Raw genomic sequence first — 23,322 nt, forward strand, 5'->3', positions numbered from 1 at the left:
ACAGACAGGTAGAAACAGTTTTTAAATGTAAAAGCATTTTTATTTCCTAGATTGATTTTAGGTCAAATGGGAAAAAAAGAAGAAAAAAACTCATGACATTAAGCTTTTTTATAAAAGTACATTTTATAAGTCATACAACAAGGTCCACTTGTAACAGAAGACAATATACTGCAGCTTTTTGGCTGTTTTTTTATATTTAGATATGTTTTCCATTCCCCTTTCTTTCTTTCTTTCTTTCTTTCTTTCTTTCTTTCTTTCTGTGCAATAATGGCACTGTGCAAAAGATTAAAATATGAGTTCTTCATGCTTCTTTTCCAGAGAGTCAGATTTCTGTCTCAAGTTTTTACAGCTGTCTTAATCTGTAGTTTTCAAGACTGTTTGAACATTCATCAATAGTTTCCTTTGGACTCTCCCTGCTTTTTTTTTTGTGCTCATTCTATGACCAGTATGCAGTTCTGGTACTTGGGCAGTATGTGGGTAAAAATGAGTGAAAGCTGCAATATGTAACTTTTATAAATATGATTTTTTTTTTTACATATTTGTTAAAACTGTCACCATGTTGTGACAGTAGCTTATGAGAAAGATAATTTGTGAAAAGATCAATCTCCTGCACCTCTTCCCAGAGCTGCCTGATCAATAACAACCAATCCGAAACAGGAGGAGGGTCTTAGCGCTATCAATCATCCTCATGTACTCACTCCTAAGTGTGCTAATGGGGGAGAAACAACTTACCGCTACAAGAAAACCATTTATTCACCATCAACAATGACCATGACAACTATACTGAGCATTCACAACAGGCTTTGCTAGCTGCAGCGTAGCAGAGAGGTGGGGAGAGAGGATGAGTAGCGCCACACTAGTTTGTGATTGATGGTGCGAAGGCCTGCCACCTGGCTCTGATTATCACTGGGAGAAAACAGAGGAGCACTATTTTTTCCAAAGATTATGTTTTGTACCATAGTGTTATGACATAGTGACGGTTTCAACAAATACGTAAAAAGCAGACAATGTGGAGGAGAAAAAATAAGGATTAGAAATAAACTGTCAACCTGCGAAATTGTAAATATATAAACTACAAAGATATTCCACCCAAAACAATTCAGAACTACAAATCAAGACCAGTTTTAAATACATTTTAAAAGGAGTTTCTTTATACTTTCTTTAAATTTTAAAGGAAAGTATAAAGAAACAAAGGAGGACTTTTTTGCACTGAACCATATGGTGTATAAATCTTTAAAAAGTGTACAAACACCTTTAACACAAAGTCCCTATTGTTAATAAAATGTAAACACCGATAAGGATTCTCCTGAGCACATTCACAACAACGTCGGCTGGACTTCTGCAACATGGCATCAAGAGCCGGAGATAAGAAGTTCTTGTTTACGCAATTCGCTTCATGGCGCGTTAGCAACCAGCATCGCTAGACTTTCTACTCTCCTTCCACAGTCCATGTGGACCTGTGGCATCCACAGCCAAGTCCATGTGCCGGTCTGGTGCCAACCACCGCAGGAGCAGCAGGAACAGGAAGTCCAGCACGGCAAAAAAGGCGAAAAGGGAGCCTGCAACGGGGCCGCAGTGAGACCTGAGTCTCCGTAACCTCCTGTCCAGTGGAAGCACCTCTTCTCCAGCTACTCTGTCATACACCTGGGGGGTCAAGGGGAACAGCGACAATTACTGTAGAGCATTTACCTTTATCTGTCAGTGAGCTACATAAACATCAACACGTACAGAAGGGAAAACATAAACAGTAGACTTTCGAAATGAGATCATCCACCGATCATAATCATGTTGGAAAAACTGAGCCACCCACCCCGAGTGGTTGTGACTGGGCAGGCTCTGTTGTTTTTGCAAAGTGTGAGTTTTCATTGCACAAGGCAGCATGTCAGCACTTGCCTAATACCAGGCAATGTTTGAGCTTACAAGAAAGCAAAACTCATTTGGATTGTTATGACCCAATTATCTCCAAAAATATAGTATTTCTTAGGAGAAAAAAAAAATGAATAGATTAAATGTGACGTCTGAATGTGTTTAATCTAGGAAAATGTCCTTGTACTGAAATGATATTGTAAAACATGTTCATACATAACTTTGTGTATTTTGTGCCCATTGGTTGCAACGTGTTTTTTTTTCTTTATGTCGTTTCTACAAATAAAACATATCTGATATGAGATATGCCAAATATGATGAAATATAATCTCAGAAGTTGTAGAGGTGATAAAAGCACTTCCAAGCCAATAAACCTCTACTCACATTTTGTTATGGCTAGAGCCGTCTACTTTCACTTAGGATTTGGCTCTGAATCAATTGAATTTTGACCTTTTAGAATCTCAATTTGATGCAATTTTGTTTTCTTTCCGTATTATCCAGAAATTTCCACATTTATTGGGAAAGATGTGTTACAAAAAATAATAATTAAAGGATGGATTTTTTTTTTTTGGGTGAAATTATACTACAGCAAAAACAAATGATGACTTGCGTGTCTCTGTACGTGGTGACAGCTGCAAGCATTCATGTCAAGTTCCAACAAGAACCAACCTAAAACAGAATCCTGCCAGTTTTTGCACAAAACCATCTTTTCTTGGAATTTTCCCCAGTTACAGTCAGAGCCTGTTGCGTTATTTTACAGTCTTACCTTTTCAGTCCTCTCGGCCACATTTTTCCACGTATAGAGGTTCTTCACCCGAGAGTGGATGGAGGCGGGTGAGGGCACCGAGCCAGACCTCTGCTTGGAAATTACCTTCTCTAAACCGGCACACAAGGAACGAACAGTCGGCTCACACAGTGTGATCAGTTCCTCGGGCAACACCTCTGGAATTCCACCCACACGAGTGCTCACCACCTGGTGGAAAACAAACGCATGATCAGGATCCCCTCGAGTCAGACATGTCGATTTCCTCAGATGAGTCAAAAATAGTTTCTTGGTATCACATATCGTCACACTGAGAGTGGAAAAACGGAGCAGGTGTCATAACCTGCTTTACTATGATAGTTGTAGATAAAACCAAGAGCTTCCGCATTTCAAGTAAATGTTGTGTAATTGGTGAACAGGGTTCTCCTGTGTGTGAGCTCAGTGGAAATGCAGCTTTTCTCTGGAGGCCTTAGGGCACAGGTGTCAAACTCAGGGTTCGCGGGCCAAAATTGGCCCTCTCAATATTAAAGGGACATACAAATTAAACTTTAACAGCTGTTTGCTTAAATATTATTTTATCAGTCAAATCAATTCAGTTTTCTTTTGTGCAGAGCCAAATTACACCAATTTAAAAAGACGCTAGAAATCGCTACGTTTTAAGAAGAGCTAATCGATCACAGAGGAAACTATAATGTTTTAACAGTTTAATGTCAATACATTCTGCAACATTCTGCCCTTTTAGCACATCCATGATGTAGATGTGGCCCAAACCTGCCTTACAGGCTTGTTAGAGGACATAAGTGAGTAGCAGACGGGATACAAAAGTGAAGAAGTTTAAAGCAGGTTATAAAACAATGTGCTTGAATCATCATCAGTGGAGCAATATCGATTCATCTGCAAACCTACCGAAGCATGGCCTAGTCAGAGTCTAAAGCTAAACCTCATTAAGAATCTGTGGTAAAATGGTCCCCATCCAATCCTACTGAGTTTCAGCTATTTTGCAAAGAAGACTGGTCAAAACGTCCAGTCCATAGAGTTTCTAAAGCTGGCAGAGAGATAACCCAGATCAGCAGCTACACGAGAAGTGAGATTTACTTCTGCAAAATGCTGAACACAAACATTACAGTTTCAGTTTTCAGAATTCAATTTATTATAAACAAAAAGTAATTATCCTTTAAATTCTTCTTTACAATCACGCACCACTTTGTGTTGGTCTGTCGCATGATAACCCAAAGAAATACATTAAGGTTTTTGTGGTAACTTCACAAAAAATGTTAAAATCATAACAAGAAAGACAGAAAAACAATCAAAAATAACCCAACACAATAAAACAGAACAAGTCTCTTGCAGATCTCAAATAAATTGCCATTTTATTGAAACAACCGCATCTTGGTTGGTGTTCTGCTGATCTTTCCTCTAGATCAGCGTTTCAGATAAAAGCACAGGGATCTCCTGTTTGAGAAATATGACCACTGCTGCTGAGTGAACCGTTTTTAGTCTTTTATTGCTACATAAGTCGATCTGAATGAGTACCCGGATTCTCTAGACCCAGTTTTTAGAATCAACCATCAGTTAACTGGAAGGAAGATTGCAATACTTGAAACGTGGGATTCTCTCGTAAACTGAACAGCTGATGATACATGTTGCAACCATAGCACTAATTATTTCACTTCAGCTTTTTACTTTCCAGCAGGGTAAAGGTTGCTCTGCTAGTTTAGCCACCAAATGGATCAGTTCCTCTGGTATTGTCATCAGACTATTATTCCCTGATGGTCTGATGCAAATGTCCATTTGCATAATCCTGTTTCTCACTCAATGACCACAGCTGACCTCCACTGTCAGCTGTGAAAAGCTGATTGTTCAAGATGTGCATTCATTTATGTTGCCGCTTCATTAAATCATTACATACACTCGTGTTCGAAATAATATCAGCGTTTAAAAGTTCAAAATAGATTTTCTTTCCATGCACAGATAGATTACTAGTATTTACTGCGCTGTTCAGAAACGATGTCTCAATGTTTCTTTACAAGCTGAAATAGTTACTGCATGAACTGCAAACATATTTACAGCTTAGCTTTTTCTGACTCCTTAAACTAATATTGGGTTACAACAGCTGCTTCCGGGAACACGCAGAGCTATTTGTTGACAGCTTGGTGTCACTTTCAATTGTTACAGAGCACATTAGACAACAGCAGACAGTATTTAATCACTTTGTTGCAGATCAGCAGCTGAGTTTTTGTCATTTTTGCTACGTTTTTGTACGTTTTGGTCTCATTGCCGTCTTTCTGGTTTTGGCCGTCATTTTTAAACTGCAGAGATCGTTTTAGCAGAGCAACCGTAATTTTTCCTGCACTCGTCTATATATAACTACCTCTAGTCGACTTTTTAAATCAGACTTCTTCAAAGTAAAACGTGGAACGCCCCATTTAGCTCTGGAGACACACTGCAGTAATAAGGCCCATCAGATTGGCGCCTGCTTTCCACAGAATGAATTACATTGCTGATTAAACTCTGCACTCCTTTTGTTTTCAAATGAGCACCACTTCAAAAAAAAAAAAAATCCAGTTACACAGGATGAGCCGGATCATGTGACTGCTGAATCTGATTGTTTTCCTTCGCTCTACGACGCTTACAAATAAATGATTAACTCTGTAGAAATGCCATTTCTCCCAAAAACAATAACTGATCTGGTTATTCATGTTGGATTCCATTACTCTGAACATAATTGCACTTCCCATTACCTGCACACAGGAAATATTTTGTACTCTAATGCTAATTTTAGTATTTATCTATGCGAGTGTAGCTTATAACTACACTGAAACAGGTTAGACTTCACTTTTCTTTTCTCCCATTTACATTCAGAATTGAAAGATTATGTTAATATTACTTTCTGATATTTTCTATATTTCACTAAAACCGAGCAACAAGGCAATGTCCTTATGGCGAGTAATAAAAAATTCATTTTCAATTTGCTTTGTGTGCTCACATGAATTACTGTGGTTGCTGTTGCATCACCTGACCAGATAGGAACACAGTGATGGGAGTCAAAAAGGAAGGCTTGTTTTTGTTCTTGTGCCAACTCAACCACAATAAAACAGAAGTGAAACTTTTCCAGACAGACTAGAGAACAAGACTGCACAAGACTGTTTTTCCATCGAACATGGAATTCCGTTTTCTTTCAGGGATTCCCTTCTCACTCTGATTTCATAAACCTGAATAAGGGTTTGAGTGACAGCACACCTGCAGTCCACAGCTGGCTCCCTCCACGATGGCCATGCAGAAGGCCTCGGTCAGCGACGTGTTGAGGAAGATGTGACCTTGAACCAGGACGCCTCGCACGTCTTTATGTTCCAGGGCACCGAGCAGACGTACCCTGCAGGAAAACAGTAACAGGATGCAGATGCATTTCGTAAGGACAGCGTCTGGACTTACGATCAGTCACACAAAGACGTGCCAAGATAAACTCAAAAGTAGCTCTGGGGAAAAGTTTATCTTGATTAAAAGCCAAAAAGCATTGACAGATTTAAGCCAAAACATCTTTTGAGTCACACCGACAGAGCAGGTCTGATCAGGAGAAAAAGTGTTGCTTATCATTCTTAAGGGTGATTTTCCTAGGAAAATCATTCTTCTTAGAAATGATTTTAATACAAACTGTGTCCTTATGAGACTAAGTGAACTCTTGTCCCTGGATGACATATCCATCGATGATATAGATCATCATATAGAACTTGTATCCGTCCAGCAGTACCTGTCATGAAGTTGGTATTTTTCTCTCACTTCCTCCAGCACGAGTCTCTTCGGTCCCTCGCCGCCAATTAAGAAATGCAGATCGGGATGTTTGAGGCAAAGTTCTGGGATTATTCCGCCAAGCAGGTCGATTCCTGAACATGAACATAGAATATGAACTCAGTTAAAGGGAACCAGCCATCTACATTCAGCATCATTTTTCAGGCAGACGTTCTGTGACTTAGGACATGTTTTCTCATGAGGCTCATTTGTCAGATCAAAAAAATGTTTTGAAAATAAGAACCTTTAAGTAGATATGAAACATACCTTTCATTTAGCTCACATTTCTGTAGCAAAAAGATGGTTATTCATAATATTCTAATGTTCAATGTCATGTTTCCTTTAGATACAAGTAAAACTCATCATATTTAACAGAAATAAAGGCTTGAAAACGCCACTCTGTGTGTACTCATTTTGTTTTCTATAAATGCCAGATTTCTGTAAGGCAAAGCCTTGACCAAGCAAAAGATTTTTCCAACTGAGCCATGAAACTCTGCAGCTGCTCCAGCGTTACCCCGGCCTGTATGTTTAAAGGACATCTGCAGGTTTCAGCGAGTGACTTTTTAAGATTATTTTTAATGTCACTCCTCATCCTGATGTATTACAATCAAACATAGCAAAAACTCATATTTCTGGAATCTGCCTGAGGCTCTTGGCAGTGAATGGGCTCCTCTCTCACTGTATATAGATCGCTACGGTCTCCACATAGTGCCAAACTTAAATGTTTTTGTTGTTTTTCTATTTTGCACAGAATGAACCTAGCGTCACATGGGTTGGCTCAGAAGTGAGCCAGTTGTGAAAAGTCAGTCAACGGGCAATAAATTTGCACTTACCCATAATGGACACAAAAAAAAAACAAACATAAAAATAAAAATAAAATCGAGATAGCAAAGTAATATTAGCAGCTAGTTACGGGGTAACCGCAACTGCGTTAACTGACAAAACTCAATGACGATGTCTGCACGCAACTTTTTCCTGACAGAAAAATCCTGCAAGGGAAAAAAAAATACACATCTGACATTAAACAGCACTGCTACAACAAAACCTAAGACTTGTGATTAACAAATCTAAGGCCAATGTACCTTTTTCTAATGAATTTAAGACATTGTAAGGCCTTATTTTTAGAAACATGATTTAAAGTACATATGGACACCCTGGTTAAGGTGGACATATACATCTTGCTGGGTTTGCAGTAAAAAGCAGATCCTTTGAATCTCCAGATTGCTAACTGAGCAGAGCTCTGTGAGATATCCAAACCTGCTAACTAAACTTCTCCCCATCTCGTCATTGACCTATTTGATGTGGTTTTAGGTTTTCACGATGGTGTTTGTTCACTAATGTTCTCTAGCAAATCTCCGATGTCTTCATAAAACAGTTGAAAAAGATCAAGTGGTATGAACACCTTTGCGTGCACTTTAAACAGATTTAACGCTCCAATCAAGTACAAGCTCTTGGCAACAGAACAGAACGGGTCCAATACCTTTCCACATGATGGCAAGGAAAAGACATTGTTTAAAAATTTAAGTTTTAACACAACAGGGTGTTTTCTAGACCTCTAGAGAAAGACTAAAGATGATTCACAAGTCAGTTTTCGCTCAAGCACTTTATGTCTTAGTTGAGACGAAGCTTCTTCAACATTCATGGGTGTTTTGTACTCCACCACCTCATTCTGATTTATTGCCACAGATGAAGGATGAAGATTCAAAATGTCAAGTTTGAGTTTCAACACAAAAGTATGTTTGTTTTTACAGGTTGTTAATACCAGTGTAGGACTTCATTTAAAGTGCTTTCACCACTTTAATGTTTCTTAGTGTTAACAAAATTAACAAAACATTAAACAAAGGTTAATTATTATTAAACATCAACTTGATTAGAGAGAAACGTGGAGATAACAGATTGAATATGACTCTTTAATAAAATATACTGTTGGCAACAGCAACTAATTAGGGTAATGATTAATACAATGAAAGGCACTTTGATAAGCCTGTTCACTTACATATTTCCTGTAAAAGTAGTTGGTGACGTGGCATGATAAGGTTGTGAAACAGTCAGCAAGTTCCAACAATTTGCAAAGGTGAAAGAGAATATGTAAGGCAGAATTTGTTCTTTGTTATATAATGCTCTCAGGCAGAACCAGTTTTATTTAAGAGATGCTCCGATCCTGGATTTTGGGGTACCACTCTTGATTTCTCCATTTAAATATCTGCCAAAAACCATATTTGTCAGTCCACACACACACTGTGATTTCAGTCTCTAACATCATAATACATTGGTGTTTACTTTAAAGGTATCAGAATAAAGGGGCTATGTGTCATGCGTGCGCAACTCGAACCGGGCCAACATTTAAATGTTCACTGGTTACCATGGTTTCCCGCACTCCCGCAAAAGATGTTCAAGCGAGAATACACCTTTTGACTTACGTAATCCAAAAGTAAAGAAAATCTTCGAGCACGTGATGGGTTCTCTCAAAAAACTTGTCGGTAACACTTTATTTGAACGGGTGTGCATAAGCCTGACATGATACTGTCATAAACACACCTGTCATGAACATAAAGAAGTCTTTATGAATGTCTAGGACTGTTGTCATGAAGTGTCATTCGGTAAATAATGACACTTTTTATTTAAAGTTGCTCTAAAAGTTGCATTAAAAGTCCATTAAAAATGCCAACTTTGCATGATTTTGTAAATCATGATAATTTAATGCAAAGTTGGCATTTTTAATGGACTTTTAATGCAACTTTTAGAGCAACTTTAAATAAAAAGTGTCATTATTTTCCGAATGGCACTTCATGACAATTGTCATAGACATTCATAAAGGCTTCTTTATGTTCATGACAGATGTTATGTCATGTTTATGACAGTGTCATGTCAGCCTTATGCACACCCCTTCCAATAAAGTGTTACCGACAAGTTTTTTGAGAGAACCCATCACATGCTCGAAGATTTTCTTTACTTTTGGATTACGCAAGTCAAAAGTTGTATTCTCACTCAAACATCTTTTTACATTAATGCCTTCACAAGCCAGGACACCTCGCGCATAATTATTTCCATGCAATAAGACCTGAAATGGTGCCACAGACCGTTAACTTCTTGAAAGAGTTCCAGGCTCTTGACACACAGATCAAAATTTCTCAAAATGTCACCCTTACTGAAGGGTGAACTGACAAACCCTTTAGTAAATGTTTGTTCTTTTACTATCATTATGTTGCATCATGCACTGCAAAAACAAAGACAACCTTTAACCGAGTACTAAAACTGGTTTAACAAGGACAGCATTTACTACGTCTCATAAGTACGGAAGCTTAACGTTTATTATTCCTCCTCGCTACAAGCAGGTTTTAATCAATTTTATGCATTCATTTTGGTGTAGATTTTTAGCACTTCTAAATTTTGTTTATTGTTGCAAACTAATGGAATAAGACAGAGCCAAAGTAGTACGTGGCAGTAATTTAGAGGTGCCGATCATTTTTGGCCACTGGTTTCATCATTTTGGACACTTTAATTTTCAAGTCACACTTAAAGTTTCAGATGAGTTTATATTGAGACCAGTCAGCTACTTTCTGACTGGCTTTAACGGAGTTTTGGCTCCTCTTCTGAATCACAAAGCCTCTTAAACTGTAAGCATCAAAGAAGGCAGAAATAACCCAAAGTAGACCCTCAGTGTCGCTTTACCTTTACGGTAGACAAGCCGGCTGATGACAACAATTGTGATCCGGTCGGGTGGACGCTGTGACGGGTCCGGGGTGAAATCCGTGGGGTCGACAGCGTTGGGGATAACGGACACGATCTCTGGGTTGAGTGCTGCGCGTAGAACCGTGTTCTCCTTACTGGTGTACGAGACGCACACGATGTGGTTGGTATCACAGAGCGACACGGTCAGGAGCTTGTTGGTCAACACAGAGCTGACGTCAGCAAAGCCGAAGAGAGAGTGGTCAGTGAACACCTGAAGAGAAAAAAAGGCTTTTAACAGCAACAGTAACAGCGATGAAATGAGAAGAGTTTGGTCAGATTCTGGTTTCTCTTAAATGCTACAATTTCCCGGGATCAAAACTGTATGTAGCCCTTCCAGCAAACATTAAAGATGCATTATTTATATTAGCAGCAGAGGATAAATTTCATTTTGTGGGAGAGAAAGATTTTATTGTCTATTTAAAAACAAAGAAAATGACTATGGAGATCAAATTCTATATGTTTTAGCATTTTATGTTAGTTACTAGTATCAGTTACTGTAAACAGCCCTTGATGTTTCTCAGTGAATGTAGATCACTAACTTATGGTGCATCCATACCAGCCCTGTTTGGTCTACTTTAATCAAACAGTCCTTGATTAAAGCACTGTTTAGTCTGGTTTACTTGGGTAAGTAAGAATGTGCAACTGAACTCTAGTTCGCAAACTCTGGTTAGCCTAAATTCCTAGGTCTCAGTTTGGTTGAAGTAAACTCTGGTGCAGTTTGAATACATATGAGGGTGCCAAGAGGACCAGAGACCGCACTAAAAGCAAGAAGTAGACTAGAAGCGCAGGGCATTCTGGGTAAATACAACCAAAACAAGTGTGTGTCTCTAGCGCTAGTGGGACAAATATCTTGTGGTCTTTTGCCAAAGACAAAAGTTCTTATCAGTGTCTTCTTCAGAGGTTTTCATGTTGTTGCTGCAGAGCCACCACAGGCAAGGAGGGCAGGGAACAGGTTTTTCAAAGGGTTTGGTTGATTTGAAACAGTGCACTGTGAACCGCCTGAAAATTTAACAAACGTTGCAATTTTGGACACCAATCAAACCAAGTTTACCAGACTATCAGGTGTGACAGTATCTTAAGATACTTCATCTCTAGATTGTCCACAGAAAAATGTAAGATATTGAAAGGACCAAAACTTCAGTAAAATGACCAGAAAGGAGCTGAAGTCTAGCTCTTGTAGAAACAGCCAGAATGAAGATATATCTCATTGTATCAAGAGTACAATTACTGTAATTTTTCTTTAAATAGCTTGTTACATATTTTATGTTTCTTTTGTAATTTTTTTAGACTTTGATGACACCAAAAACTGCTGTTTGATTCTTCCTCCCCCAGAAAAAAAACAAAAAAAAAAAACATCCATGCTCAAGAATGTTTTAGTCAAAGGAACCTGGAAGAGCCGAGGCACAGCGTGTTCGCCAAACAAACACTCCCTAATCAGGACAGACAAGGCCAAAACCAGTCTGACTGAAGTCACCAGTATTTTAGTTTTTAACAATAAATGATCTGCAGCTGATTAACCTTAACACAAATCACGTACCGTGTTCAGGCCCAACGTCTTGGCGTGGAACAGTGCATCGTGGGCCATAGCAGAGAAGGAGCTGTGTGCGTGCACCACGGTGATGCGCTCCCTGACAAACACACAGCGCAGCAGAGGGAGGCTGTGGAAGCAGGTGGTGGCTGTGGACTGGTTGTACATCACTTGCAGGGGCAGGTAGTATACCTTCAGGCCGTTGGTCAGGTACCGGATACCTTTCCTACTGCCATAGGCATGCGTGGCGATTACCACCTTGTGTCCCTTTTCAATCAGACACTGAGACAGCTGGTAAATGTGACTTTCTACTCCTCCCATATTTGGATAGAAAAAGTCTGACACCATGCAGATGTTGTGCTTCCGGCTGTGGACCTTAAAAGCGTCTCCAGATTCAGTCTGAGATGAGGGAGTGTTCGTTGATCCAACTTTCCTTCTCTGGCCCATTGTTCAGTCTTCTGCTGGTCTGAAGTCAGTCAGTCCTGAAACATTTGTATAAGAGATCAAATAAAGAATCAGCCAGAGACACCTGATAGAAAACAACCAATCCAAAGGAAAATTTACCAGACAAAGGTATCATAGTTGAAGGATAATACACTTAATCAATATATTACAGTACACACATAAATACAAGATCAATCAAAAAGGAAAGTTTTAAGCCTCTACTTAAGAATAGACACATGGTCTAAGACTTTGATTAACTTTGCTTGTTTCTCTAATTTATTTATTCTACTTCAGAACTGATTACTGTCATGCTCTGAATGACTAAATCCATATTTTACCCGATTGATACCAAATTACCAGCTGGTGTGTGGGTTCTGAAACATTTTTGACATTCAAAATTCTTCAAATTTCCAAAATTCAGAGCTCATTCTATCTTTTTTTGATAGATTTTTAGATCCATGGATGGATGGATTGTTGAAAACGTGGTTTAATTGACGGATGGACGGAGGAGCGGATGGATAGATGGATCATAGCTAAAAATACATGAATGAATGATGGCAGAATCTGCAGAAACCACACAATGCATGCAGATGGATATAAACTTCCATACTTTTCCAGACTGATGACTTCTGGAGTTACTTGCATGATGTATTTGAAACAAAAATGGCATTAGACCACCTAACAGTTCAAAAGCTTCACAAACTTAATGTTAAATATGCTTAGATATTTATAACAAAAGAAAAACCTCGATGACAAGTGCTTTCATACGTCAGTCGCTGTCAAATCAGCTTTTATATGTAGCTGTTTCCTATGACGGTTGTTTTAAAAGCGGGTTTCTCCTCTCACTAAATATGTCGGACAACGTAACTAGTGGACCCCCATTGCTACAAATATAATTTAAAATATTTAACCTCAGGTTTAAGGTAACAAACACAGGTTTAGCTCCATTCATCACGGCTAACTGATTCATTAGCATTAGCATTAACCATCCGTTTCTTTTCCCCTCTTGGCGAAAACAACTTGACATTTCCGTGATCCTAACTGTCTTACCTTTGACGTAAATGTCAGTCTTGTCACAACTTGTTAGACAGACATTTGGACTTTTAGCTTCGTTTTTCAGTGACTATCTCCATGCTAATCGCATAGCCGCCCCCTTTAAAACATACTGTGGAGACACCGAGATGACGTAAAAGTGAAACCACACAGTGTATGGCATGCCGTTAAACATAAAATCAGTTTAACCATAAATTCCAGAGGAGTAAAATTGGTTAATGAATTGAGATAATATTTAATTATTTATGTAATAATTAATTGTTATTAGTTCATTATTAGCTATATTATAGCTATAATGTAATTTTATTTAGACAAAACACCTAATTGAGATATCTTTAATCAAATTCTGACAAGTACAAATGAGGTAAAAATTACAATTAATTTGTAAATCCATTTGATCCATTGTAGATTTCTTGAAATGTAGATTTCAATTCAAGAAATCATTACTGAATAATTTCAACAATTAAATTACAACTAGCCATAATTCCTAAAAAGATATCTTAAATGACATCAATATTAAAGATATCTTAAATGACATCAATATTAAAGATATCTTAAATGTATTTTTATGTAGGAAATATAAAATTTGACTAGTGAAAGATAAATTGTAGATATATTTTATGCAAATAATAACGACACAAAAACTAATTTAGAAATATCTAGAACTGTAATTTTGACAAGTGAGAATTGCTTTTATGATATTTCAATATCATTACTAATGTCTTGAATAATTACTCTGTCTAGTCAAAGCATCCCAGATTTACGAAACATTTAGAAATTTTAATGAAAAAAATGAAAAGAAATGGGAAAAAAAGTTTGAAAAATGCTCAATTTTAAGCTTGGGAATGGGTTGACACTAGTACTTTTAGCTCTCTTAAGTTATTGTCAAGTGCTATGTGTGTGTTTGAAGAAAATAAATTGAAGATATTTTATGGAGCAGTCTTCAAGTTTATGAAGTTTTTGTTCTCTGCATATTCTACATTTTGGCATTTTTTGTCAAGGACACCCAACATTCTGCAGTCAGTGTTTGGATAGCTCAGTGGCTGCGCTATGGGGGCTACTCCCCTAGGATTTGTTTTAAGTTATGAACTGTCATAAAATAACAAAAAAAAAATTGTGATGTGTATATTTAAACTCATATTATACCCCCCTCCCTAACTCCTTCTGAATTAGGGAAGAGTCATAACAATTTCTCTCCACACCATCCACAGGTCCATTTTACAATCATAATCATTTCTGCACCGATTTATCATAAAATGATGTGTTGGGCAAGTCATCACGAAATGTGCACATCATAAAATTTTAAACTTTGTACAAAATGAAAACAAAACATCAGCAATCTGTTTTTATTATTTTTAACATAAATATAGAAAATACTTTTTGTTATTACTAAAAATCCTTTGCAACCTTAGTTTGTTCTGTAAAGGATTTTTTAAATTGAATTTTTATTTTAAATGTTGCTTCTAAATATGGTAGATAATTAAATGTTTTGAGAAGTTAACACCTAATTTTTTTAACAGACATAAACACCCAAGTTACAAACATAGTTTATAACTAAAAATTGCAACGTAGCTGTAAAAATTAACTATCATGACCTCTGAGCTGTAAAATATGTTATTGCCACACTTTGTTAGTGGTTAATCCAGTTCAACAGATGGCAGCGTTTATGGAACATTGAAACCTGTTATTAACAAGCATCATTTATCTTTCCAGACTTCTCTTTTGACAGTAAACAAAGAAGCTATAGTGGAAAGTGTTGAAGTAAGACGATATGGCAAGTTTTGTTTCTACAGTTGCTATCATACCCGAGTCAACAACACATATATCACATCCTGCAAACCCAAACATGGAGTGTTTGGGTTTGGAGCTAAATGGCAGGTGTTTTATAATCTTTCTGTTATGGTTCAGTGTAACCTATTATAAATCAAATCAGATACAGAATATAACCACGAACAGATAAGGTGAATCACCTTGGTAAACTGAAATGCTGCAGAAATGGATCAAGAGGCAGAAACTCACTTTCTTCCCACCAGAATGCGTCTTAACAAGCCCGACCACATGACAGCCGACGCAGCAAGCTTTCATCATCCCGTTGCTCAACACTTAAAGTCTCTTTGAGTGGCACAGGGCTAATTTGTTTTTTGATTTTGTGAAAGGTCGTTGTGAAAGTAAATCTGAGGAAAATTTACTTACTGGCTGGGAATGTGCAGCTCTTTGTCTTAGAGCATTAATCTGAGTTGACACCATAATGTTTACTTCACCTATAGATGTAGAAACTATTCCTGATCATCGTATTTAAAATGTACATATTCGAGAGACAAATCCGGTTCCATTTGATCAGATATATCACTTTTGTCACAGTGACTTCATTTCCATATGTAAATGTGTAACAAATTTTACTGGCAACGTGTGTATATTGGGTTATTTGTTTCCATGCATGTCATCATCTGGAGTACCACATATTTTTTGGTTAATGAAAAATAACATTTTTTTTTTTCCTGCTCTTTCTTAACTCTACATTTCATTAGGTTGCTGCACACAGGGTATTGTTCCATTTTCTTCTAATTGAGAATATATGTCTTGATCTCTTTAATTATTCCTTACCGCCAAAGTAAAACATTTCGATTATTAATATTTTTCAGGAGAATATTGAACAACGCTGGACTCCAATAAAACTCCTGCGAAAAAAAAGATACTAGAATGTCTCTGGTGGTGGGCTTCATCAGCGTCATCCAAGAAAAGCTGCTGAGTCAGATGATGTAGCGATTTTTTAAGGAAGTAAATAAAAAGGGGATAAAAGGTCATGGCCAACCAAGTGTGAAATAAAAAAAAGACAACATAATGACTCTTCCTTTGGCTTTGGAACAAATGAAAAATTTATCCCTGAAATACTTTCTACCAAGAGTCTTTTGTTTTTGCTTTCTCTTTTAATGTATCTTGAGTCCTGGTGTCACTGTGAAATAAGAAATCCCTGTTAATCTGTCACACTTTACTGAAGTTAATGTTCTAATTGGGGCATTAAAGCAAAGAAAAAAGAGGCTACGAAAGATGTACTGTGAATCCATTGCTCTAAAATTTGGTCAAACAATCTTGTATACATTCACTTTTATGTCACAATTAAAACACCGACATAAAACACTAAATTCAATGAATATTCTTTGTTGTTAAAATTTGCTCTGTTTCTTTTATAAACTTTCATTTCCTTCTTTTAACCATAAAACATGACGTGAAACATAGAGTTCCTGTATTATGTAACCTGAGAAAGACTTGTCAGCTAATTTTCTAGTCAAAGAAAATAATTTTGCTACTAAGTTTCACAAAATATATCTGCTGAGAAAATGATGTGCATATTTGTATTCAGCCCTGTTTAATCTTATGCCCTGAACAATAATAAAGCACAGCAATGATCAAAAACGTAAATAGTAAACCTTGTAAATTAGTTTTGTGATTTACTCTCATTATTAATTAGAGTTTTCAGTGAAGGCCTCAGACGTTTGTTACAGAACCAACTGCATCAAGAGGACCAAGGAACACAGCAGACGGGTCATGGAGAAAGTTGTGGAGAAGATTGTAAATTAATGTGAGAAGCATGTTGAACCTTTTGGCCTACAATGTGAGCATTGTGTGTTTGAGAAAACATGAAACAACATCCCTCGCCTTGGGGATATGAGAGTGAACTGTTTGACCCTGTCATCTGACAAGTGATCACAATGCAACAGACTGCAACAGACAGGTTGCAGTCTGTAAATGGACTGCAACCATTTTTTGGTTGCAGTCCATTTTTTGGACTGTAACCAAAAAATGGCTGAAGATATAAGCTGACAGGCTGGACGAAGTGAGCGTTGGTCAGAAAAGATGTTTTACGTCAAAGCGCATTCATATAGTTTCTAGTCTGTGTTAAGAACTGACTATAAACCTGACCGATCTGACTGAGCTTGAGTTGTTTTGTTAAGATAAGTGGGCAGACATATTCCCTTCCTGATGTGCAAAGCTTGTAAAAACATTAAGGTGTGGCTGCAGCTTATTGATTCAGGCCTGCTGAATACAAATGCACTCCACACTTTTTAGATTTGTATTTGTGAAGTATTAGACACATAAATGAGAAACACAACAGAAATACTGGGAAAAGAATATTAATGTAGGAGAACACAGGGAGATGAATACATGACGTGATAGACAGATAAACTGAAGTAGCAAAATCAAAATAAATGAAAAACTTTCTCTGTCTTTCATAGGGGTGCAGGGAGCACACCCACAGCTTCCCCTACTTGGCATCACTGCTTGTGTATGTTGGACCTCCAAACTGTGGTCTTTATCCATTCACGATGCAATTTGTTCTCTAACAAGTTGTTAGAGAACAACATTTAACTAGCATTTGTTCTCTGATGCTTTCACAGAATAAATCTCTAACAAATACATTCTATTTACTACGTATATACATGATTTGTGATGGATTATATTTAAGGGTATAAGAATGAGATCTGAGTATGTATCATTTTTCTCAATATAATATATCTGTGAAACTTTTATGTAGCAGAATAATTATTTTGGAGACTGATTTGATAATTTGAGACTAATCTAATTTGCTTTATGAGACTTTCTTGTTCTTTGTAATAAAGGAAGTGAGTCAGGTCTCAAAGCATTTTTGATGGTATAAGAAAAGGAAATGAAAGCTTATAAAAGGAAATAAAACGAACCATAAACAACATTTTTCTATTACGTTTTATTTAAAAAATGCTTATAAAAACATTTTGCACATCAGTCTTTCAAATCCCAATATAAAAAGGAAGTGTACAGTCTGACTACATTTTAGGGGCAGGGAATCACAGTACATTTCTTTAGCTTCTAGCTGCATCTCCTCCGTGAACTGAACATTGTTACATCTGATCTAACCAGATCTGAATGAGCACCTTTCCTCAGTTACATCCGTTTGAACATTAATTTGAAACAGGGAATCAAAAACAAAAGACAATTGGTAGAAAGTATTCCAGGGACCAAAGTTCATTTCCTTTGTTCCTGAGGAGGAAGAGTCATTATGAGCTTTTCCTTTAAAAACTTTGTTGACTCTGACCTTTTATTCACATTTTGTCTACTTCCTTTAAAAAGAAAACTCCACAGTTTGAATCAGCAGTTTGCCTTGGATGACCCTGATGAAGCCCACAAGCAGAAACATTTTAGTATTTCATTTTCTCAGTGCAGTTTTATTGGAGTCCAGCTCCTTTTGTTCAAAATCCTCTCTAAAAATATTAAAAATCAAAATGATTTTCTTTGGCAGTAGGGATTAATAAAAGATATAAAACATCTTGAATGTCTTCCAAAAATTATATACTTTCAACTGAAAGGAAAAATGAACAATATCCTATGTACATCAACCTAATATAGGTTAAGAAAGTGGAAACAGAAATAAACAAAGAATTAACAAAGAACAAAGATATGGCACATATGATTACATTTGTGGAAAGAAAGAAATATTAATCACCCAATATCTACATAATGCCTGAAAACATTTGTTACATATTTGCAAATATATACAGATAGAAATGAAGTCACTGGAAATAGATTTGCTTTGCATCCCTCTTGATTATATACATTTTAATTACAATGATCAGATTTAGTTTTTACATCCAGCTAAAGTAAATATTACTGTAACAGCTCAGCTCAATGTAAAATCAGATTAGAAAGCTGCACAATCTGTCAGGTGGTCTTTAAAACTTTACGGATGTTCCTCCTATTGAGAGTTCATAAACACCAACAAACAAATACATTGTCAGGTGCTTAGCAACAACAAATGCAGGATGCTGGTCGAGAGCTTATAAGACAGTTTACACGTAGTTGCATCTTCAGTCTTTTGATGGCTCTTGTTAAGACACATCCTGATGATAATAGGTCAGATCAGAATCCGAGCAGTCTGGAGGCTCAGAGCAAAGGAAGTTATTCTTGATCCATGTCTGCTCTGCAGCAGAGAGCAAGAATAAGGGGTGGCTGCAAGCGTTTTTTATCACTGCTGTCTTCAGACAGCGTGACTGGATTTTTGCAGTCCAAGGGTGCCTCTTCGTCTGTCTTAATTGGCTGGTTCCTTAGTTGATCCTTAGTCCTTAGTTGTATCCTGTTGATAGATAAGTATGAAAACTTAATTGTCTGACAACAACAAAGTGCAAATTTAAATAAACAAGTTCACATCGTGCAGCTGCTTAATCATGCTGCACAAAATGTAGTCATACCACAATTCTGATTGTTTTTAAAACATTTGACTTTTTTCCTTTTTTTTTTTACTAATCTACATTAACATTTTACACACGTGCATGGTGTCCAGCCAGAGACTCAATATCACTCATACGTTCTCAGCAACTTCCTGCTTTCTCAAAATGCTTTATGTCTCAAGTATTACCAAAGGACGGGGTAAATTTGCCTGGCAGTTGTAAGTACAACGTTACAATCGTGCCTTTAAGTATCTATCTTTTTTAACAATTTAACCAAAAATTTGATGTTCACTGTTTTGCTCAACTTCTCAAAAGAGATTAATGAAAAACCAAATTTAGAAACAGCATTTAAAAGTAACCATAGAAATTCAATAAAAATTGCAGAACAAACTACGTTTACAACAAATCTTTTACAACAAATATTAAAGATGTTTTAATATGAACATCTTTAATATTAAAGATGTTAATAAATCAACATCTTTTACAACAACATCATGTTATTGTAAAATCAACAACATCATGTTGTTGATGTTGTTTTTTTTTATGTTTTCTTTTGTTGTTGTCATTTTCTAATATCAGTGTCCTGAATCTTTCCATGGCAACGCTTTGTTGCTATATATGCTTAGATCTGGCCCAATAAAATCTAGCTTCAGCAGCCGTAGACCAGAAATTTGGTAACATATGAAGACAAGGGCAGATTCTTAGTTTATAAAGTTTGACATTTTGTTTACGGTGTGCATAGAAGATCTAAATGTAGACATAATGATTTAAAAAGTGAAGACTTTTAAAAGCTGGTTAATTTGGAATTCTGCAACACTCACCATAAAACAGCAAAAGTGCAGCCAACGAGCAGAAGTGCAGATATGATGATTAATGGAATATACACCTCTGGACGGTGATCGTTGTTTGAAGTGGAATTGTCTCCCTTGACTGTTTGAGTTATAACTCCTGGAGTTGGGAGGAGGGTATACATAAGTAAAAATGATCTACATAACAAACGGTCTTTGTAATTTTATGACACTGTTCTTGACTCAAAACAATCAACAATTTATTTTAAAATTGTACACCATACATGTATATCATAAGTAAATGAGAATATGGTGAGAAAGTTCAATAATTTCATATCCTTTCACTTTTGTTTCTGAAAGTGAAACTCATATTTATCCATATTTCCTTACAAATAGAGTGAATTATTTTAAGCCTTTATTGCTTGTAATTTTGAGGATTGTAGCTTACAGATAATAAACACTCAAAACTCAGAGTCGGCATCATTGAACTTTTTCACAGCATTCTATTTTTCTGAGATCTACCTGTAATGGGCTAAAACGTGGGTTTAATGTTGGAAAAGATTTTAATCTGGCATCAGAAATGAATCATATCAGTTACAACTTTTGAGACAGCTTATTACAAGAACTAACCTGGACATTCTGTTGAGTTTATGTTGACTTCTGCAAAGAGAAAAGAAAGGTTGTTAAAAAATGTATGACAGAAATTTTTAAGAATGATTTAAAGTTTAAGTCTGGGCATCACTGTAAATGTTTTACAAAGCAAACATTTTAACATCATTTATCATTGCTCTGGTAAAGAAAATAGCTAAACTAAAAGTACAAAACATAAGTAAACTCATTATTGGTCAAAATAATTGGTAAATAATTATAACTTACTTAACGTCACAGTGCTTCTGGAATATGTTTGTCCTTCAAAAAAATGACAACTGTATTCGCCATCGTCCTCTTTCATGATGTTCTCCAAAAGGATAGAGCAGTTTTGGGGATTTTCATTTAGAAACATTCTAATCCTGCCTGTGTAGTTGTTGCTCGTTGTATTGCTGCTATTTAAATAAATTTTTGTGTTAATCTTTTGCCACTTTAATCCCCCTGTCATTCCCGAGCAGTTGCATTGCAGAAGAACATCGGTATGTTGACAGCTTTTGACAGTAATGGGTGGATTATCTAAAATAGGAAAGACACAATGATTAGTCCAAATAGTCAGTTCTGCAAAACACATGTTTCATATTTTTCAGAGCATAATTAAATATTTATTGAATCTTTTAAAGAGAAAACACTAAAACATTTGCTTTTGTTTCTTGGTCTTTTCTCTGCAGAATTGTTTAAAAAAAAAACCGACAACCCTCTTTTCATCATCATCATGTGGTTAGAATCTCTTCTTGGTGTTCGGTATAACATTAACTGATGTATAACTGAATAAAAAAAATACTTATAAATAAAGAGAGTTGTTATTTATTGAATAATATTTGTCTTTGAATGTGGCCCTTTTCATTTGTTTATCTAAAGCAAATTTACAGACACATCCTATTCTTCTTTGTTTGCATTGCTGTTGGAGAGCAGTAAGAAGGAAACCAAAAGGAATCTTCAATTTGGAGCTGAAGGTAAACAGGAACACAATTTGTACCTGAATGCAACTTAATCCCTGCTGACATGCAATGAGTAAAAGTTTGGTTCAAATGACCTGCATAACAATATAAAACTAAAATTAGCTGCAAGCCAATAACATACATCTACTAAGGTCTATCCTGGTATGGACAAACTCTCTCTGACATTTCAAAACCTTGTTTGAGTGAAAGGATGAACAGTTTGCTGTATCTTTGATGTACCATGTTTAACTGTATAAACATTACCTATAGAACTATTGCACTGCAAAACTCTTAAGCCAATTTAAAGTCACTTTCACAAACAATAAAATTATTTCTTAATAGTTTATTACAAAAAAAACTGACCTTGTGTTGTTTGTAGGAAAGACCCTGTAAATGGAACAAAATGGAACTGTTAGATCGCATTGAAGTAATTCAATAATTGGTAAAGCATGTCTTCTTTTTTTTACAACAAAAATAAACATTTTGCAAAGTCAAGCAAGGCTGGACTGTGCTTCATCAATTATAATATAAATTAAAGAATGCTAAATTATTTGGCACTCTTAGAATGATAAACAAATATTATAAAGCAATAATAGACTGCAAAATAAGTCTTTCTGTGAAAGGTTGCTTTATAAAGTCAGATGGAAAAATTAAAAGTAAAGAGTAAATGTCTTGTAGAATATTCCATTTTTAACTTACCCAATATTACGACAAGAAAAATTGGCACATGATGCACTCCCATTTTTTTCTCTCTTTCTATGGCTTCCTTAAAAATCCAGTTATCTGGACAAATCAGTTTTCGTTTTTGAGAGTTCTCCTGGTCTGAGGCTGGAAAGTCACATCCTTCTCAGATGCAACATTACGCACACTGATCTAGGAAGTCCAAGAATTCCCCCTGTTAAGTAAGTGAAAGCTAGAAGCGAAGAAAAAAATCACCGGAACAGGGCTGTCAAAAGTCAATTGCGTATCCTCCCACATGTAACTGCAGAGGGGGCGAGGTTATGCAGCACCAAGTTCTCAGCCTTTTGATTGATCAAAATTGCTTTTTAGACATGAAGTAACTGGTACAATGTAACCGCAAAATGTGATAATTTGCATTAGTTCAGTGATGGTTGAATTATGCTGCCACAAGTACAGGTATGATTTCCAAATGGACTTTCATTTCGAAACCAATCCCTGTGTATCCGTTTTATCGTGTTAGGTTCGCATGAAGTTAATTATAAAGTTGTCGGTCTGTGGAAGTTTAAAGAAAAGCCAAAGTTTATAAAACGTGGGAATCATCCGAAGAATTTGGTTCATAGCTAGAAAAGTTGGGAAAGCGAGGGATTTATTTATTTATTACAAAAGTAACACATCTGTAGTGCACTTAACTTTATTTTCTACACACTACGCTTGGGGCTCCATATTAAACTCGTTCAAACTCTAAACCTTTCATTATGCAAAAATGCACAGATCGGTTATCCACTGATTGGTTTCTCTGATGGTTGTCTCCATCATTCGTTTTAAATCTACATAAAACTCCTTCCAAAAGTAAGCAATAATGTCTTCCCTGTAAGATTTTCTGCAGACGGAAGAT

General features: G+C 36.4%; 1 protein-coding gene across 2 annotated transcripts; it reads right to left on the bottom strand.

Moving 5' to 3' along the window:
- Positions 1-18: 18 nt before the first annotated feature.
- Positions 19-23,282, bottom strand: piga (phosphatidylinositol glycan anchor biosynthesis, class A). Of its 2 annotated transcripts, XM_008401758.3 has the most exons (10): positions 22,446-23,282; positions 22,110-22,133; positions 21,037-21,324; positions 20,791-20,820; positions 11,685-12,157; positions 10,088-10,358; positions 6,378-6,510; positions 5,870-6,002; positions 2,633-2,839; positions 19-1,644 (listed from the first exon to the last, which is right to left on the bottom strand). In XM_008401758.3, the coding sequence occupies exons 5-10, from the start codon at positions 12,120-12,122 to the stop codon at positions 1,405-1,407; spliced, it is 1,422 nt and encodes a 473-aa protein (XP_008399980.1). In that variant the 5' UTR covers positions 12,123-12,157; positions 20,791-20,820; positions 21,037-21,324; positions 22,110-22,133; positions 22,446-23,282; the 3' UTR covers positions 19-1,404. The 2 variants fall into 2 exon arrangements, with proteins under 2 accessions (XP_008399980.1, XP_008399988.1); XM_008401766.3 differs by lacking the exons at positions 20,791-20,820; positions 21,037-21,324; positions 22,110-22,133; positions 22,446-23,282 and adding an exon at positions 13,170-13,326.
- Between the last annotated feature and the right edge of the window lie 40 nt (positions 23,283-23,322).

This window comes from Poecilia reticulata, chromosome 2 (assembly GCF_904066995.2).
Source record: "Poecilia reticulata chromosome 2, P_reticulata-male-v2, whole genome shotgun sequence".
Lineage (NCBI taxonomy): Eukaryota > Metazoa > Chordata > Actinopteri > Cyprinodontiformes > Poeciliidae > Poecilia > Poecilia reticulata.

Excerpts from the sequence above, each read along its gene's own strand:
- piga (XM_008401758.3), bottom strand. The coding sequence starts at position 12,122 with ATGGGCCAGAGAAGGAAAGTTGGATCAACGAACACTCCCTCATCTCAG. Across the intron at positions 10,359-11,684 it reads AGACGTTGGGCCTGAACACG|GTGTTCACTGACCACTCTCT; the intron begins GTACGTGATTTG and ends TTTTCTCTTCAG. Across the intron at positions 6,003-6,377 it reads AAATACCAACTTCATGACAG|GGTACGTCTGCTCGGTGCCC; the intron begins GTACTGCTGGAC and ends GTTTTCCTGCAG.